Below are 19,496 nucleotides of genomic sequence, written 5' to 3' on the forward strand. Positions count from 1 at the left end.
CAGCCTTAAACAAGGTAAGTTATTGCTTATTATACCACCTTTTACTAGCACTGAATATTATGCAGTATTTCAATTTTGATAAAGAAATTGAACTTCAATGCTGATTTTTTTAATTTTATTACTAGCAAAATAGAGTAATTTTCATATGCTTACTGGCCTTTGGCACCTTTTGATGAAATAAACCTTTCTGTCTTCTAATTTTCTTTTGGGGAGTACATGTCTTTGTAAAAGTTGGTTTCTTATAATAGTTCCTAACCACATCCCATTCCTTTTCCATTTATTCCAGCCTCTCAGCCAATATAATTTTCCAACTTTATCTCATAACTTCTTAATTAGAATTCAATATTCTAAATTACCAAGATAACAAAAAAAAAAGAGCCTCTTGATAATCAGTTGCATGTTAGAAACAAACAATACAAAACGAGGGTCCAGTTGATTCTTGGGAACCTCCTGAACCTTTTTCTATTTTTATTGAGATATAATTTATATGTACATAAATTGTAGTTCAACAAATTATATGTATAATTTATATCTCAAATATATATATATAAAACAAATATGTATATATATGTTTAAAGCATACAGCATAATAACTTGACTTACATATATTGTGAAACGATTGCCACAGTAAGGTTAGTTAACATCTATCATCTCATATAGATACAATAAAAAGAAAGAAAAGAATTTCTCCTTGTGATGAGAACTCTTAGGATCTACTCTCTTAGCAATTTTCTTATCTGTATCATACAGTAGTGTAAACTATAGTCACCGTGTAGTACATTACATTCCTAGTACTTATTTATCTTATGACTCAAAGTTTATACATTTGACCACCTTCCTCCAATTCCCCGCCCCTTAGCTCCCACTTCTGGTAAACACAAATCTGATCTGTTTTGCTTTTTTTTTGTTATGTTCTACATTTAAGTGAGATTATACAGTATTTGTCTTTCTCTGTCTGATTTATTTCACTTAGCATAATGCCCTCATGGTCCATTCATGTTGTTTCAAACAAGACTTCCTTGTTTTCATGGCTAAATAGTTTTTTATTGTTTTTATGACAATGTCTCTATCCACTCATCTATTGATCAATACTTAAGTTGTTTCCACCTCCTGAGCATCTTGATGTCAAGTCAATGATGTTGATTCCCTTGGTTCTTTTTGTCTCTGTCTTCACTGTGATTTAACAGAAATCCCAATTCTAATTCTCTTAAGCATTAATGAGTTAGTCCTCAGGTCAAGTCAGAACAGTCTGATTAAGGGTGGGTTGCCAGATATCAGAGGACTTTTTAATCTAACAGATGTGGCTTGAGTTTCAGATCTTCCACTTCAGTTGCTATTTCTTAACGTCTCCAGGATCAGTCTCCTCACCTATCAAATGCACATTTAGGAGGACAATACACATGCATGTGCTAACTTCCTTAATACATGCTAGCCCTCCCTACCTCTCAAATTCTACCCAAGCAAGAAACATATACAAAGAGTAGAAAATTTATTAGATGCATTGTTCTGTATTATAGCTATAAATATATTTCTAAAATCTTGATAAATTTCCATGTATGTGTTTAATGAAAGCATGGATGTTGGTTTTATTTTCAAAGTTTAGGTGTTTTCAGGAATATCACTGTCTCCTAAACTAGGCCCTTTCTGGCCCTTCAGGGGCTCATGGCTCCAATTTGGCATGACCTTTCTGTGCATGTTAATGTGCAGATGGGGAGATAGCAACTCCTCTGAAAACTAACCCAGGCCCGCCTCAGAGTTTAAACTCTAGCCATTCTCCTCTGTGTCTTTATCCTTAGACAATTCAAGTCCCTTCCCCTTCTAACTGAGAACCTGATCTCACCTCTTTCCCTGATACCAAGAAAGCATCTGAGTAACGAATCTAGAATCTGACTTTTTAAATCAAGACCTTCTCTCCCTGACTCCAGCTGGGGATTTATTCCTATAACTATGGTTGGAGGAAACTGGACAAGAGTAACTGAGTTTATTCTTGTGAGCTTCTCTTCCCTACCTACTCAATTACAGTTGTTACTCTTCTTGACATTTCTAATTATCTACCTGGTCACCCTGATGGGAAATGGTCTCATCATTCTGGTTACCTTGGCTGATCCTATGCTACACAGCCCCATGTACTTCTTCCTCAGGAACTTGTCCTTCTTGGAGATTGGCTTCAACCTAGTCATTGTACCCAAATTGTTGGGAACCCTGCTTGCCCGGGACACAACCATCTCCTTCCCTGGGTGTGCCACACAGATGTATTTCTTCTTCTTCTTTGGGGTTGCCGAATGCTTCCTCCTGGCCACCATGGCATACGACCGCTATGTAGCCATCTGCAATCCCTTGCACTACCCAGTCATCATGAACCACAGGACACGTGCCAAACTGGCTGTTGCCTCCTGGTTTCCAGGCTTTCCCGTAGCGACTGTGCAGACCACATGGCTCTTCAGCTTTCCATTCTGTGGCACCAATAAGGTGAACCACTTTTTCTGTGACAGCCCACCTGTGCTGAAGCTGGTCTGTGCAGACACAGCACTGTTTGAAGTCTACGCAATCGTTGGAACCATCCTGGTCATCATGATTCCCTGCTTGCTGGTCTTATGTTCCTATTCTCACATCGCTGCTGCCATCCTCAAGATTCCATCTGCCAAAGGGAAGCATAAAGCCTTCTCTACCTGCTCCTCTCACCTCCTTGTTGTCTCCCTTTTCTATGTATCTTCAAGCCTCACCTACTTTCGGCCTAAGTCCAAAAATTCTCCTGAGAGCAAGAAGCTGCTATCATTGTCCTACACTGTTGTGACTCCCATGTTGAACCCCATCATCTACAGCCTGAGAAATAAGGAGGTGAAGAATGCCCTCAGCCGAACCTTCCGCAAGGCCCTAGGCCTTAGAAACTACATCCCATAGACATTAAGAGATAAGACTAAAGTTTATTGAATGGAGAACAATCAGTTTTATAGTTGGGATTTCTCTCTGTCTCTCTTCATATCTCCAATGCGATGAAACCCAGCTGTTGAAATGACTATTGGGGAGCTCAGTAGATGGAAAACAGTGCAGAGGTATATTAGACCTATCACTACCACCTGGAAAACTCCTCTGGATGCCTGTTGTAGACTTACATTATTTTTCTTATTGGTACTTCAGCACTTCTGTGGCTAAGTGATTCCAAATATTCACATTCTTGTGTTCACATTGTGAACAGTATGAAACTGCTTATAATCTTAACTTAGGGACATACATAGTTAAAGAGAGCAAAACCAATAAAAATGTATCTTGTCATGTTCTCTTCATTGGGGAAAATATGATTTCATTTACCAGATAGACAACCCCATGCCTTCTCCCAGTGCATAACTCTCCTCACTGTCTTATTTTAGTTCTCATGCCCTTTGGGTAGTATTACTTCTTTTAAACTCACTGGCATGTAGTATGGATATAGGAAAGTGGGTCAATAATCCCCATACACACACCTTTATAACACCAATAATTATTTTCTTCCTTACTCTAGTTTTCCTAGGAAGAGTCACTTGAGCTACCATGGGATCTCTCTCTATCCCATATCTACATTCATATGCCTTGTTGAAGTGATATCATAAATTGTAATCATGATGCTGCTTTCATCAAGGCTTAAAATGGATCCAAGATGATTCCAACTTAACTCTTCTTTAACCACAAAAATATTTCTCATTCTTTTTATAACTTAATAGTACTCTGCTTTATAGCTATATCATAATTTATTTGAATCTCTTATTATTACAAACCTGTAAAGAATAGGTTTATGAATGTGCTTTTTCATATTTTTGCCAGTATATCTGACAGATGGAAATCTAGAAATAGGATTTATTGGGCAAAGGGTAAATACATATGTAATGTTGCTATATATTGGCAAATTCCCTTCCAAAGTGATTTTCTCATTTTACACTCCTACCAGCTTATTTCCTCACAGCCCTGTCAATAACATTTGTCACCGCACATTTGAATTTTGCTTATATAATAGGTAAAAAAAACCCAACTCAGTTAAATTTTAATTGGAATGAAATAAATGTTAAAGAATTTGGAACAAATAGGTGAGTGAATTAGAGAAAAAGCATGCATTTTATTCGGACTTCCGAGTTAATAGTTTAGTTCAGCAATTTTCAAGGGGCGTGCCACAGAACTTTAAAACGTGCAGTACCTGAATTTAGTCAGGGCCACTGACCTCTTTTCCCTTATACTGTCAAATTAAAAAAATGACAACAGCCAGCACAACAATAGCAGTCTGGTGTGAATGAGTCAAAATTATACCTAATTTTTTTTTTGTCAAATTGGCAAAAACTGTAATATATTTTTTGGTGTGCTGCAGAATTTTAGTAATTAGTTTCTGTGTGCCATGAGATGAAAAAGGTTGAAAATCACTGATTTAGATGATTAGCAGTTGGTGATGTGTTGGATACTCTCTCGTCTCTACTTGAAAGGTACTTTTCACCTTTATTTTAGCCAAATCCACCTCGCCTTTCAAGGTCCTTTGGTGATGCCTCAAGCAGCATAAATTATGCTCTCCTATATGTATTTATCCCAAGTTTATCAGTAGATAAGTCAAATTTTATATATGTTATGCTGTATTTTTTACATGTTTGTCTTCCCCTAAGGTACCTGTAACCCTTTGAAAATGAGAGCGACCCAAGTATTTCCATTTTAATATGACACAGGCATCCCTAAGAACTATATGTCCTGCAAAACTCTGTACTAAAAAGACTAGGGGTAAATAGGGTTAGGGAAGACCTCTCAAAATACATGCATCTTTAAAGCCAGAGCATTAACAGATAAAATAGTTGGTACCTGGAGAGACAACATAGACTGCCCAGGCATGCAGCTCAGGGAGGCTGGAGGTTGCCACAGTAGATATTTAACATGCATAGTAACAGTAGAATGAAAATGAGGACAATGCTTTACTGAAAACATGGGTACATGGTTCTGAGACACTGCAGATGGATGTGATGTTCTGAAACAGTGGAGCATCCCTTACATGGTCATGGAAGTCACTGCCACTTTCCAGGAGCCAAAAGCTACACAAAGCAAGGAGTGCCTCTCTCTGGGGATGGTGCCTCAGGTACAGGCACACTTCCAACATTTTCTTAAGAACAGTTAAGAGGGCTCCTGGCCAAGGCCTAAGGACATGTACTTCAGTGTGGAAGGTTGCCACTTTACTCCATCTTTTCTGGTTTGCTTTGTCCAATAAAAACCTTCATGTTACAGTGAATCATTCTCCAATTTTTCAACAGTATATGAAAGATGAATGAATGAATGGGTAATCCAGCTGAGAAATGATGGTGACTTGGAGTGGCGTGGTATCAGGAGCAAGTGATCCTAAACAATTTTTGGAGGAAGAATTGATTTTACTGGATGGTGGGTTACATGTGGGAAAAAGCACTGCTGAAGGGAGACAGGTTGATCTAGAACATGACCAATTCCTGTGGCAGAGAAGAGATGCTCTGAACGTCTAGAGGAGGCTCATAAAAGAGGTATGAAAGTGGTGTCTTATCCAGAAAGGTCCAGCCTAAAGCTTTTTTTTTTTCATATTCCTGTTCTGAATCCCCTTTCACCTTTTAGAAACATCTACACCAAACCTGCAGTATCTGATCATTTCTTGTGACCAAAGGCTTTTATCACAGGCCATGTTCTCCCAGAATCAGATATGGAGCCAAGGATTCAAGTGGAAATGAGTTATAAAGAAACCATTGAATGAGTAAGGAAAGAAGACTACGAGAAGAACCTAAGCAAAAAAAACTATAATTTCAGATGAAACCCCAGACTCAGCCTGATCCAGCAGGGAAATCCAGAATATAAATAAAAATCAGGGTTTTTTCTAATTCAGATCATGGAAAGTAGGCTTTTGCACTCCCACTCGAGGGACCTATTGCCTACTGGTGAACCATGATGTATGGAAGAGGGAGAATTAAAACTCCCAGGCACTTCCGTCTCCTGGAGAGGGTCTCAATGCCCAGGGGCAGTCCTCTGAAGGTCAGGACATCTAAAAATGACCATTTAAAAAGTGATCACCAAAACCCTAAACCTAGAACTCAATTCAATGTACCGGTGTCCTTTCCAAGTTCAACATCTACCCACTAGCGTGAGTTGCTATTACATCTACACTTTTCCCAGATGAGTACAGTAGTCCCCTTTTATCTATGGTTTTGCTTTCCAGTTTCAGTTACCCATGATCAACTGCAGTCTGAAAATATTAAAAGGAAAATTCCAAATATCAACAATTCATAAGCTTTAAATTGCATGTAGTTCTACGTAGGGTGATGAAATCTTGCACCATCCCACTACATCACACCAGGGACATGTGTCATCCCTTTGTCCAGTGGACCCACACTGTATACACTACCCACACATTAGTCACTTAGTGGACGTGTTGGTCATCAGATCAACTGTCATGGTACCACAGTTCTTATGTTCAAGTAACCATTATTTTACTTAGTAATGGCCCCAAAGCACAAGAGTAGTGATACTGGCAATTTAGGTGTGCCAAAAAGAAGCCATAAAGTGTATGTATGTATAGGAAAAAACATCGTATATGTAGGGTTTGTTACTCCAGCATCCACTGGGGGTCTTGGTACATATCTTGGTACAGGAGCATGGATAAGGAGGGACTATTATCATTTAAACACACATATTCAAAGTCATGTCCCAAGGATATTTATTAATTATCAGAAACAATAGAGTCAAACACGTAACTATGAAATAAATATTTTCTTATTTAAATCATCATTTTCAAGGTATCTCTGTTTTTCCTAATAGACTCAGAACTACATATCATTGTAGAGCAGTGATAGTTCTTTTTCTTCATCTCCCACTTTTACAGGGGGTCCCTTTGGGATTGCTGGGACATATGTGCATGCACTGTGCCAGATACTAAGCAAATGACAATGAGCAAGTCAGATATGGTGACTCCTTTCAGTAAGAAATGTGCAGTCAAACATCTGTTTCAGAGGTACTATAAGAAATGCTCAGCTATGCATTACCGTCTTTGGGTAAAGCCCTAATCAGCTGGGGAAAATTCTATCTCAAAGCATGGGTTTTGTTTTGTTTTCTCAATTTCAATTCCTATTCCAGAAGGGTTAAGATTTCAAAACTGTTAGTTAGACTTTCTTCTCCTTGTCTTAATCAGGAGCTAATCACCTCTCCAACCAACAACATCTCCAACCAAGTGCTTATCGTTTTCATTAATATTTTCCACTTGGCTTAGATAATGATTAGTGGGTTTTCCTCCCCATGCCTGAAAACTCCTCTTGAGTCCAGGTCAGAAACACTCCTGAGAGCCAGCCCAATGAGAATCAAAAGTGAGGGGAGATGTAAAAGAATACTTGCATGAAGGAAATGAAATCACTATTTCCAAGGGATCTCTTTACTGCCATGTTCATTGAATCATTCACAGTAGCCAAGACATGGAAACAACGTAAGTGTCCACTGACAGATAAGTGGATAAAGAAACTGTGAGATACACACACAGAAGAATATTTACCAGCCATTAAAAAAAAAAAAAAAATTCTTCCATTTGCTACAACATGGAGGGACCTTGAAGGCAGAAAAAGACAAATACTGTATTACCTCACTTATAGGTGGAATCTGAAGAAAAAAAACACACCACACAAACTTTTAGAAACAGAGTAGCATGGTGGCTCGCCAAAGGGTACAAACTCAGTTATAAGATGAATACGTTCTGGGGATCCAACCTATGGCATGGTGACTATAGTTAACAAAGAGTATCTCTTAATTATTTCCAAGACTAAAAAGGTAATTATGTGAGATGATAGAGGTCGTAATCATTTTGCATATTTACAATGTATCAAATCATTACTTTGTATACCTTAAATGTACACAATGTTGTAAGTCAATTATATCTTAATAAAACTGGGGGGAAATTAAAAATTAAGTTAAAAAAGAATTCTGCATGCTCTAATTTTTTTCAGATGGAAACCTCGGAGGACAGACCACTGTGTTTTGTCCCTCTGCTCTGTAGCCTCACAAGTGCAGGAGATATTGGAGCTGCTATAGACCTACCTCCAATTATGGGATAGCAGGATCTCCATGAAATTTTGCACTCCTGGGAGCTCCTCACAACTCACACCTGTCAGAAAGTGAACCTGTGACATCATCTGAGAAAGAAGAAGCATTGGGAGAAATCATTTCCCTACAGTAAACACCGAAATAGTCCTGAGACCCGGTCTGGAATCCTCTGGAGTGATTGACACAGGCCCAGCCCAGAGCTTGTCTGGTGTGATTCATGCTGCACAGCTCAGAGCGCTTTTACTACAAGGACTGGCCCAGCCACAGCCCAGGATTTACCTGAGATGTCTGACACAGCCCAGGGACAAAGCTTCTTTGAGAATGTGACAAGGCACGACCTCAAGTCTCACCAGCAATGTGGACCAAGACAAGCACAACCAAGAGTGTCTTTGGAATGACTGGCATAGACACTGCCCTGGGCTTTCCTGACAGGACTTGCACAGACACAGCCATAATTTAGAAACTCCCTCGGAGTCAATCATTCAGACATAGTCTAAGGCTGAGCAACTGACACAAACCAGGGCTTCTCTAGAATTGTGATACAGACACATCTCACTGACAGGAGGTAAGTAAAGAGGGAGAGGATAGGGCACGGGCTTGAAATCTCTTGTAAAAAGGACAATGGTTCACCAACACCAAAGGAAAACAAAAGTGTCTTCTTTGACATATTTCTGAGACAAGAAAGGAGATCAGAGGCCTCAAGTAAAGAACGTAGAGTTTTATAAGACTTGACAAATTAGGGAACCTGGGAAAGGATAGAAAACAATAATACATGTATTGTGCTTTGGAATGTTCAAAGTTTTTGCACAAATGTTATCTGATTTCACACCCACAACCATCCTGTTGGGTGGGTAGGTCATTTATAATAATCATCATTTTATAGTTGAGAAAACCGTAACTCAGAAAACAGCATGTCAGTAGCTCTGTGTCTCACAGCTAGAAATAATAACCAGAACTGTAGCTCTGGACATACGACTCCAAAGTCCTTGCCATTATAACTATGTGATTTCAAACTATCATTTATGTGGTAGTTTCACAGAGTTCTCTTAACTATGTGGCCTCGTTCTTCTTTGTTGAAACAAAATGTGGAATCGCCAAGGTGTTATCCCTGAAAGGAGACGCCCTGGATAGAGATGCAGCTGCCAGGCAGCCTCTGCTGTTTCCCCACACCTTCCCCTCCCCCGGGGTCCTCACTCCGTCTCTCTGAAGCTTGCACCCGCAACCACACTTACCCGCGGCTCTGTGCTTGCAAAACCAGCAGTAAAGCAGAGCCTGCACTATCCCACACCGACCACATCCTTACAACCGTAGCTGCGCTCCTGTGGTCACAGGAAGTCAGTTCAAAATCTTGCCGGCAACCTCCCCCCTACCATCCACCCCTGCTTATAGAGGAAAACAGATAGAAAGAAAAAAACAAAACAGAAAAGAAAGGTGAAAGATGAGAAAGAAAGAGAGGGAAGGCCAGATCAAAAGAAGGAACTAATAAAGGGAAGGGCTAGAGAGGAATCAAGGCAAGGGAAGGAAAATACGAATTACAGCCACGGGAAGGAGGCAGCTGCGAAGTCACAAATGCTTCCATGTCGTGTTTCCTGCAGACCTAGGGTCCCAAGAAGATGCATGAAGGGAGCATTTCAGGGGACAGGAGAAAAGCAAAAGCCAAGCAAAAGGGGCTCTGAGCCCCCTGCCCTTGTTCATCTTTATTGGATTTAAGTCATGAGATTGCCTGTAAGATTTGGTTTAAAAAAAAAACAAAGGGAGGGTGAACCTCTGCTTTTAAAAGTCAAAAACCTACCAGTAGGATTTTGCAAGTTCCCTCAGCTTCATGAACTGTACGTTCAGAGATTCTCTTTGATAACTTCTGAGTTTGTGGCCTGAGAACCTTCCTCCCCACCCCCTGCCTTTGTCACAGGTTGTCTAGTGTCTAAGTAGTGTCGTCTGGTTGTGTGTCATTAGAAAATGCTTAATCCATGCTGTGCTGCAGTTTTTCTCCGGTTTCAACAGTCATGGGTCTCGGCTGCAAGTCATTGGATTGTTTTCTATCTACCCAGCGCTGCTTGACTGAAAGGTTTGATTTTAGAGTCTTTTTGAATTATAAAAATTATTGTAATATCAATGATAACACTAATAATGACAGTTACTCAAATGTGTGCTGTGTTTTATAATTCTACATCTATTTCCATATCTCTTACAAGATAATAAGGTAAAGGGCTTTTCTCAAGCACTTAAAAAGAATAGTGATTAGTTCAATTCATCATGGACTCAGGACAAAGAACTTCATTAACTTTTTAAGATATTAGTATGTTAGGCCAATTTAAAATTAGTAATTCAACAATTGTGTACTGTTACCATGTAGGTACCAGGCAATGTAATATGGATACAATGATGGATACCATTTGGCTTGTGTCTTCAGGCAGTACAGAGTTTTCAGGAAAGGATACATATAAAAATAATTATGGTAGAAAACCACTTTTATAATAAAGGTATTTTAAGATGCTGTGAAGAATATAAGGGAAGAGCAATTAATTATACCCAGTTGGGGAACAGGGGTGGTCAGAAGAGATTTTACCAAAAAAAGTGGACATTAGGTCATTGATTAGAGAGTGAATATTGATATGGTTTATCTGCATTTTACTAAAGCATTTGATGAACTCTTTCATGAGATCTTTGTTACTACATTAAAGAGTTGTGTTCCAGATAGCCGTACATAAACTGAGTCTATTTATACCCAACCCATGTCTGAAATGATTTAAAGCCATTGGCTTTAAAATAAATAGCTTTGCTATTTACCACAAAAATTAGACATTAAAAAACTAGAGTCAACTCATTTGGGGCTATGGCTTCAGCAATGTGCCCCAGCGTCTTATGCTTGCCCTAAGATATATTTTGATTATATATTTGAGGGGAGCGGACATCTGTGGCACAATGAGTGATGCAAAGCTCTCATGATAGAGTAAAGCTTTAAAAATATCTTCTCAGAGCATAGCAAAACATTTAAACCAAATAAATACAGCTTGGAAGATGGGACAGTGCACCACCTATAACACACACACACACACACACAGCTCTTACCTGAGTGTAGGCTCAACTAGAGATCCAGTAGTGTCATCAAATTTCTGTAAAAAATAGTTAAACCTTAGGCTACATTAATTACTAAGTCCTTGGAGTTAAGCGCTCCACTAGGTGCAGAAGGTGTGACAAATGAATAGGTTTGTCCTCATAGTGTTAACAATTCACTAACATAAACAGATGCACATAGAAATTATAAAAGTGCTCTAATAGAGGTTGACACAAGTGTTATAAGAGAATTAAAAAATTACTCCTTGATTTGGCCAAGGGAAGACATGGAAACTCCAGAAAGAAAATTATGCTCCAGCTGATAATTGCAAGACGAGCAGAAAGTTGCACATAATTGCGGGAAGAGGTTTCCAGGAGTAGAGAGCCTCACGCACACATGCAAGGAGGGGGGAGAGAACACAAATGTGCACAGAACAGAAATGTTTTCCTGCAACCAGGGGATTTGAAACTGGAAAAATAAGCAGATATCAGAGAAAAAGTCCTTGTTAAAGGGTTTGTTCATATCCCAAGGACAGTAGGGAGTGATCCGAAAGACGTTAAGCCAGTAAGTAACTTAATCAGAGTTGCTGTCAGGTCGCACACGAGTCAAGAATGGTTTGAAAAGAACCATCTGGAATCAGGTTCCTACGCTATTCCAAGCCAGAGAAAATGAAAGTCAGAGTGTAAAGGCGGTGTGGTAGGGGTGGAGAAGGTGACAGCGAAGGAAAAAGAATCCAGTTTGGGGATAAATTAAAAGATTTTTATCCCAGTTTCTGAGTTACACAGTGGGTGTTGTCATTTTCTGAAATGCTGTAGATAAAAGGAAAAAGCTTGGGGTGGAGAGAGAATGAGCATAATTTATAACTCATCACTGTTAAATCTGTGTATATTGTCTGAGGCTGTATTGCTGATGTATGTCGCCTTTTGTATCTAACTTCCTTACGTGTGGAGTTCACTGTGCCTACATTCTGTTTATACAGATACTTCCCTGATTTTTTTTTTCCACATTTTCTTCATTATTTATCCATTCACTCAACAACACTTGACTGGGCACCTACCTTGCTAGGAATTGGAATAAAAAGTTAAATAACATAATTTCTACTCTCAAGGAGTATACTATGTAGAATGAGGTAGAGAAAGAATTAATGATTATTCTAAGATAAAGACTATGAAAGAGGTATTCCAGGTCTCCAGTGTTGCTAATATCTTGAAACGCCCTGCTCCTCTCTAGAAATCGTCTTACCCTTTGCTCTCCTACTGCCACCCAATGCCACACGCCACGGCTTGACCTCAGCTGTGAGCTCCGGCTTGTTTCGGGTTTCAGAGGGTGGGTGGAAGTGTTGCCTGATGGTAAATTTGTGACTTGGAGTCCGACTGCTCAGGATGCATATCCTGACGCTGTCTAACCTTAGAGCAGTTACTCAACATCTCTGTTCCTCAGATTCCTTGGTTGTAAAGTGGGACTAATAATAGTTTCTGTATCTTCAGGTTGTTGTGGAGTCAAACATGACACATGCAGAACATTTGAGTTAGTGCCTTGCACTTATTTGGTGCTCAGTAAATGTTAATTCTTGCTGTGAAAGTAGGTAAGGCATCAAAAATATTTTCATAGAAGTGATGCTGAGCTTGAAGTTTTTAAAATAAATAGGATTCGGCAAAAATTTTAAACCGACTTTCTCATTGTTTTTGCCCTTTGACCTCCCTCCTTCCTTCACCACCCAGACGTCAGGACTTGCACCTGCTCAGGACTTTAGTCAAGTATCATTTTTTTTTTTTTAATTGATTTTACAGAGAGAGGAAGGGAGAGGGAGAGAGAGAGAGATAGAAACATTGATGAGAGAGAAACATCATTGATCGGATGCCTCCTGCATGCCCCCTACTGGGGGTTGAGCCTGCAACTGGGGCATGTGCCCCGACCGGGAATCGAACTGGTGACCTCTTTGTTCCTGGGTCGATGCTCAACCACTGAGCCACGCTAGCCGGGCATCAAGTATCATCTTTTTAGTGCAGCCTTTAGTGCAGTCCCCACACCCCAAATGCCTATCTCCTCCACTGCTTTATTCTCCATTATTCTCGCCACTACACAAGAGACGTTCCACTTACATAATTTGTTTATAATCTGTCTTCCCTACCAGGAGGTGAGTTTTATGAGGGCAGAGATTTTTGTTTTACTTACTGATATATTATCTTCAGTACCTAGAAAAATGTCTAGAAGACAATCAATATCTATTGAATAAGTTTTTTTTTTATCAGAGATGAAAAGCAAGGGCTATGGTGAATTTGGGTAATGGGTTAGATAAGAACTAGATTTTTAGAGGTAGATCTAACATTATCTCATAATAACTATAATGGTTAGCATTCATTGCATATGTATTTATGTACCAGTTACCACGCTATGTGCTTCAGATTTGTTCCTTTATTTAAGTGTAAACATATCAGAAAGAATTTCAGAGTCCCAACTTTGAAGCCTAGTTACTGATACAATGATGAAATCTTCTGTTTCTTTTTCACAGGATTTAGTACTATTAGTCACACCTGCATATTTTAAGTCGGTCTTTACTAACATGACACTTGAGCTTCATATTTCTTGAGAGTGAAGACACAAGTGAACCGATAGAAACTGATGAAAGGATTTATACATAACACTGTGGTCTGATACTATCTTGAGTCTATGTTTTCTTGGATCACATATAACCACATGGAGAATATTTAGCCCAGGAATCAAAATAAACCATAGTTTCTATATTGTGCGTCTTCTTGTTCAAACTCTAAATGTCTGAGTTTAGAAATGAAGATTCCTCCAATATGCTGAAATCTTCCTGAGTGTGGGCTGCTAGAGACTGGGACACATTCAGGTCTCCTTCTCAGGGGTCATTGGTAACTGTTGGCTCACTTCCTTTGCTTTTCTCCTTCCGACCCTTTTATTTTGTAGGAAACATATCCTGACTCATGTCAACACCTTTCTTTGTGCCTCAAGATCACTCTCTTCAGAAATGCTTGGCTTGACTTCCTTTTAGCACCACTGACCGGTGCTAAAGAAAAGAGAAAAGCAGAAAAAAGTCAGGTGATGTATAGATGTATATGGTGTGCCTCAGTTCAGTCTGAAAAAAAGGTTAGTATTCTTCCAAAAAAAAAAATTGTGAATCCCAGACTTGTCTTTTACATTTTTGAAAGTCCATCGGTGTGACCATCAACAACCGTAACCAGAGATAGAAGATGAGGCCACAGGAGGTTCCCTTTCCAAGGATATAACAGAGCTTATGTGTAACACATGGAGGCTTCTTCCCGGAGCGCGAATGCCCATCGAAATCCCAGGTGGAGAAATGATGTGGGGAAACTGGACCATTGTCAGTGAGTTTGTTCTTGTGAGTTTCTCAGCCTTGTCTGCTGAGCTACAGGCTCTGCTGTTTCTCCTTTTTTTGACCGTTTACCTGGTTACCCTGATGGGCAATGTCCTCATCATCCTGGTCACTACAGCTGACTCTGCCCTACAAAGTCCTATGTACTTCTTCCTCAGGAACTTGTCCTTCCTGGAGATAGGTTTCAACTTGGTCATTGTGCCCAAGTTGCTGGGGACCCTGATCATCCAAGACACAGCCATCTCCTTCCTTGGCTGTGCCACTCAGATGTATTTCTTTTTCTTCTTTGGAGCCGCTGAGTGCTGCCTCCTGGCCACAATGGCATACGACCGCTACGTGGCCATCTGTGACCCTTTGCGCTACCCAGTCATCATGGGCCGCAGGGCCTGTGCCCAGCTGGCAGCTGCTTCTTGGTTCTCAGGGTTTCCGGTGGCCACTGTGCAGACCACATGGATTTTCAGCTTCCCTTTCTGTGGCCCCAACAGGGTGAACCATTTCTTCTGCGACAGCCCCCCTGTCATCGCGCTGGTCTGTGCTGACACCTCTCTGTTTGAGCTGGAGGCTCTGGCAGCCACCGTGCTGTTCATTCTCTTTCCTTTCTTGCTGATCCTGGGGTCCTACGTTCGCATCCTCTCCACCATCTTCAGGATGCCCTCGGCCGAGGGGAAGCGCAAGGCCTTCTCCACCTGTTCCTCCCACCTCCTGGTCGTCTCCCTTTTCTACAGCACTGCCATCCTCACATACTTCCGACCCCGGTCCAGCACCTCTCCCGAGAACAAGAAGCTGCTGTCGCTCTCCTACACGGTGGTGACTCCCATGTTGAACCCCATCATCTACAGCTTACGGAATAATGAAGTGAAGGCTGCGCTGAGGCGGGTCACCCAGAGGGCCCTGGGCCCACAGAAACTGTGACTGGCTTAGGTGGAAACCGAAGGGGTAGAATGCAAGGACAAAGGAAAGAAAAACAGATTTCTCAAATGGGTTTTTGGATGCCACTCTTTCCAGGAGCCACAGCGTACCCCCTGGGGTTTTGGACTTTCTACTGGGACCCATTTCTGAAAAGAACGTGAGGTGGGAGAAAGAGCCGCAGGAGGCCCCGGGTTCTATGGGACTGTGGTATCAATGTCTCTGAAGACACCACGAGTTTACACAGATTAGGCGCCCATCTGAGTGTTGACAACTTCACTACAAGTTGCTCTTTTCCATTTGTTTTAACTTTTGTTTTGTTTTAACTTTTTCTTGAACTTCTTCATCCGTGTCATATTATAATTTTCTGCTTTATTTTCTTCTATTTGCCCAAAAACTCTATCTGCAACTTTTAAGGACCTTTTGGTTTACAAGGTACAATAATGGTAATAAATAGTAGAGTGTCGTTTCATTCTTTCTTTCTTTCTTTCTTTTTTTGCAACAAATTTTTATTCAGTACCTCAGCATGTGTTAGACCTGTTTAGTCCCAGAAGACACATTGGTGACTAAAACAGACAAATGTCTTGCGTCATGGAAGTCACAGTGAGAGCAAGAGACAGACTAAAAAGATACCTAAAACCTCTGCAGGCTTATAAAGTACATGTTTAGCGTGCTAGCAGTTGAGGAGTTCTTCCTCTGCTACGATAATTGGTCTGAGCCTCATCCGGATGGAGAAAGACAATTCCACACTGACAATTACCTCGATCTCAAATTATCCAGCTTGGATATGAGAGTTGCTTGACACAGAGGGTTAAAGGGATCACCAGTCAAGTATAGCTGATTATAGGAAACTGCTGTGAATAACCCAGTTTCTTTGTCAGATTTTTTGAGTAATCTTATTGTGATTAGATAAAGTCACCTGTCCCATTTAAGCTTGCATATCACTCAACCCATGTAGCAGCCACACTTTATGGTTTTATCCAGGAAACACTGCCCAACTCTGGACTCTTGGCAAATAACAGGCTTGAGACATGGACACCATAGCTTTGTGTAATTTATTCATAAGAATGTATTGATAATTAATGAAGTAAAATAGCACTTACTGCATAGGCATGACCTCCCCACAAACCCTATAAACAGTTCTAACTCTGTGTTCCACGGAGGTACCGAGACCAGTTCTGTCTCCCACACAAGGTATCCTTCAGCCACATGTATCGAGGGCTCCAGGTGGGCAGCACATTCTGAATATCACCATAGGAATTCGCAAACGAAAAGGCAGATCACAGGGTTCTATTTTCACGACAGCAATCACACAACTAAGCAGATTGGCATGATTATAAATTTATCATCTCCAAGTTTAGCCAAGCTTTAGTCACTGCCCCACATTCATTTGACTTGATTTTCGTATGGTAAGCAGAATAATGGGCCCACACAGATGTCCACGTCCTAGTCCCCTGTGTATATATTACCTTACATGGACTTTGTAGATGTGATTAAATTAAAGATCTTCGCATGGGGAGGTTAGCCTGAATTTTTTTTTTTTTTTTAATACAGTAACAAGAAATCAGAAGGTGGGTGGAGAATGGCCTTGGAACATTTATTCCCATGGCTTTCTCACCTCCAATTACCTAAGTCCACAGCTCCTGCCTGGTGGCCTTCTGTACACAGCTACCCTCTCCAAGCTCCAGTTGCCTCCTCTTGGTCCTTCAGGCTCAGGATTGGTAATAGCTTCTTACTCTTGCTGCCTGCAGATGTCACTATTCCTTGTTGGTTTCCAAAACCACATCTTTACCTTTATAATGACGTGTGCTAACAGATACAGTACTCATGTCTTCAATGAGAGTATGGGAAGTATAGCAGATAGATATTAATATATAGCATGATTTAATAAGATAGGTTTTACAGGTTCCAGGGTTTATAAAATGTGCATGTTTCTCAAGGGATTTCCTAACTCTTAGATGCTAAAAGACCAACCAGAAGGAAGGCCCTTCTTCCTATTGCTCCGTGATTTATTGTCCTTCTTCTACAGAGAAAATGCTGGATGAAGGATGGAGGGTGGGTCCACACACAAGGCCCGACGACGAGACTCATATCACATTCTAGTCTTGCTGAGGAAACTTCTCAGCAAGTCTTATGAGTAGGGAGCCAGGAGGGTCTCGCTGTCAGTGGCGCACTCTAAGCCTGCATGGGAAACTCCTCGTGGCCACTTTCCTCAGGGCTCCCTTCACATCCTTGTTCCTCAGGCTGTAGATGAGGGGGTTAAGCATGGGGGTCACCACTGCATAGAACACAGACACCAGTTTTTCCTGTTCTTTGGAAGACTTTGGTGTCATGTAGGTGACAATTGCTGACCCATAAAAAAGGATGACCACCATGAGGTGGGAGCCACAGGTAGAGAAGGCCTTGAGCCGCCCTGCAGCTGACTTCATCCTGACCACAGTCACTATGATGTGGCCGTAGGACACCAGGATTAGGGAAACAGGCATGAGGAGAATCACAACCCCCATGAGGAAAATGGCCATCTCTGAAGTCCGGGTGTCTGTGGATGCCAGGATCAACAGTGCAGGTGCCTCACAAAAGAAATGAGCAATCCTATTGCTGCCTCGGTAGGGTAGCCTTAGTGTGAAGGTGGTGTCCACCACGGACACCAGAATGCCGCTGGTCCATGATCCCACAGCCAACTGGACACACACCCTCCAGGTCATGATGCTGGGGTAATGCAAAGGGCTACAGATGGCCACATACCGATCATAGGACATCACTGCCAGAAGGGCACACTGTGTACATCCAAAAATAAAGAAGAGTAGAAGCTGAGCTGCACAACGTGTGAATGAAATGACTTTCTTCCAGGATAGCAGGTGGACTAGGGCCTGAGGAACGATGTTGGTAGAGAAACAGAGGTCAGCCAGGGATAAGTTGCAGAGAAAAAAATACATGGGTGTGTGAAGCAGGGAGTCAGCCTGAACAAGGGACACGAGAAGCAGATTTCCAAGCACAGTGACCAAGTACACAGCCAGGAAAAAGATGAATAATAGATGCTGGGTGTGTGGGTCGCCAGAGAGTCCCAGAAGGAAGAATTCTGTTACCTGTGTCTGATTTGTCTCTCTCATGCTTTGTCTCCTTTTTCAATACAAAGTCACTGCACACTAAACATGTGTAAAACCTATAAAAGTATATAATTCACAGTTGGACAGCTTAGAATTTGCTTCCAATCTCTACCAACATTTCAAGAATCCCCTTTATAAGGTTTTTAGAAGATGATCATGCTGCTTTAGTTGGAACATTTTCAATTTTGCACAACTTAATACTTTATAAGATGGTGGTTCATTTTTTTTTTAGTGTCATATGGCAACTGTAGAGTAGATAAAAAATCATCTTCTTTATTCTGAGTATCACATATCTAATAATAAAAAGATAGATTGAATTCATGTATGAAGTTATGCCATTTAATTTCACTTTATTGTTAACCAAAGCCTTGAGCCTTTTGCTGCTCTTGCCATACCTCTCCCATCTCATGTTGGTGTAGATGTTTTTAATTCTTTGGATATAAACTGTTTCCATTGTCTCCATCTTGAAAGGATAGTCACAAAGGCATAAGAAATCAAGCAGAGCCAACGTACCTGCAGAACTGACTTTTGTCTTAGAGAAAATAACCTTCTTTTGAAGGAGCTGGGAAACCAAGAGGTAACTCTGGATAGGGTACCACAATCTCTTTGGAAATTCTTTCCTCACCTTCAGCTGGTGCTCCCAAATATCAGTCTTACCATCAGTGAACTTCCAAAATAACAGACACACCATCTCAACATAATTTCCATTTGAAGCCACCAGCATGGCTAGTTTTCTGTGTTGAGACTACACAGCACTGATCTGCCACCTCCAGCCCATCATCTCTCCCTGCCTTGTGTTATCTGTCTACTCCTCCCAGAGATTACAAGCTCCTTTAAAAATGGGTCTCTGTCTTTCTCATTTTTGTGTACTTTATTAGACATAGCACAGAGCTTTGTTTAATAAATTATCATTAATCAAATAAAGTAAATAAAAAGTATTTGGTCACATAGTTTAGTGGAGTTGTTTTAAAAGCCTGCCTAGGGAGATATGTAAGAATTTGGGAATAATAATAAAATATTATAGAGC

The 19,496-nt window shown here is 40.7% G+C and overlaps 3 protein-coding genes across 3 annotated transcripts; 2 read left to right on the forward strand and 1 right to left on the reverse strand.

Moving 5' to 3' along the window:
- Window positions 1–1,947: 1,947 nt before the first annotated feature.
- OR10A5 (olfactory receptor family 10 subfamily A member 5) lies at window positions 1,948–2,901 on the forward strand. The gene has a single exon (XM_016213950.2). The coding sequence runs from the start codon at window positions 1,948–1,950 to the stop codon at window positions 2,899–2,901; it is 954 nt and encodes a 317-aa protein (XP_016069436.1).
- Window positions 2,902–14,393: 11,492 nt separating this feature from the next.
- On the forward strand, window positions 14,394–15,368 carry OR10A4 (olfactory receptor family 10 subfamily A member 4). Its single transcript, XM_016213951.2, has one exon. It carries the CDS (start codon window positions 14,394–14,396, stop codon window positions 15,366–15,368), a length of 975 nt encoding a protein of 324 aa, XP_016069437.2.
- Window positions 15,369–17,524: 2,156 nt separating this feature from the next.
- Window positions 17,525–18,472, reverse strand: OR2D2 (olfactory receptor family 2 subfamily D member 2). Its single transcript, XM_016213947.2, has one exon. It carries the CDS (start codon window positions 18,470–18,472, stop codon window positions 17,525–17,527), a length of 948 nt encoding a protein of 315 aa, XP_016069433.2.
- Window positions 18,473–19,496: the final 1,024 nt, after the last annotated feature.

Source organism: Miniopterus natalensis, chromosome 11 (assembly GCF_054644295.1).
Source record: "Miniopterus natalensis isolate mMinNat1 chromosome 11, mMinNat1.hap1, whole genome shotgun sequence".
In the NCBI taxonomy this organism is placed as follows: domain Eukaryota; kingdom Metazoa; phylum Chordata; class Mammalia; order Chiroptera; family Miniopteridae; genus Miniopterus; species Miniopterus natalensis.

Coding starts and splice junctions, on each gene's coding strand:
- OR10A5 (XM_016213950.2), top strand. CDS start 1,948: ATGGTTGGAGGAAACTGGACAAGAGTAACTGAGTTTATTCTTGTGAGC.
- OR10A4 (XM_016213951.2), top strand. CDS start 14,394: ATGCCCATCGAAATCCCAGGTGGAGAAATGATGTGGGGAAACTGGACC.
- OR2D2 (XM_016213947.2), bottom strand. CDS start 18,472: ATGAGAGAGACAAATCAGACACAGGTAACAGAATTCTTCCTTCTGGGA.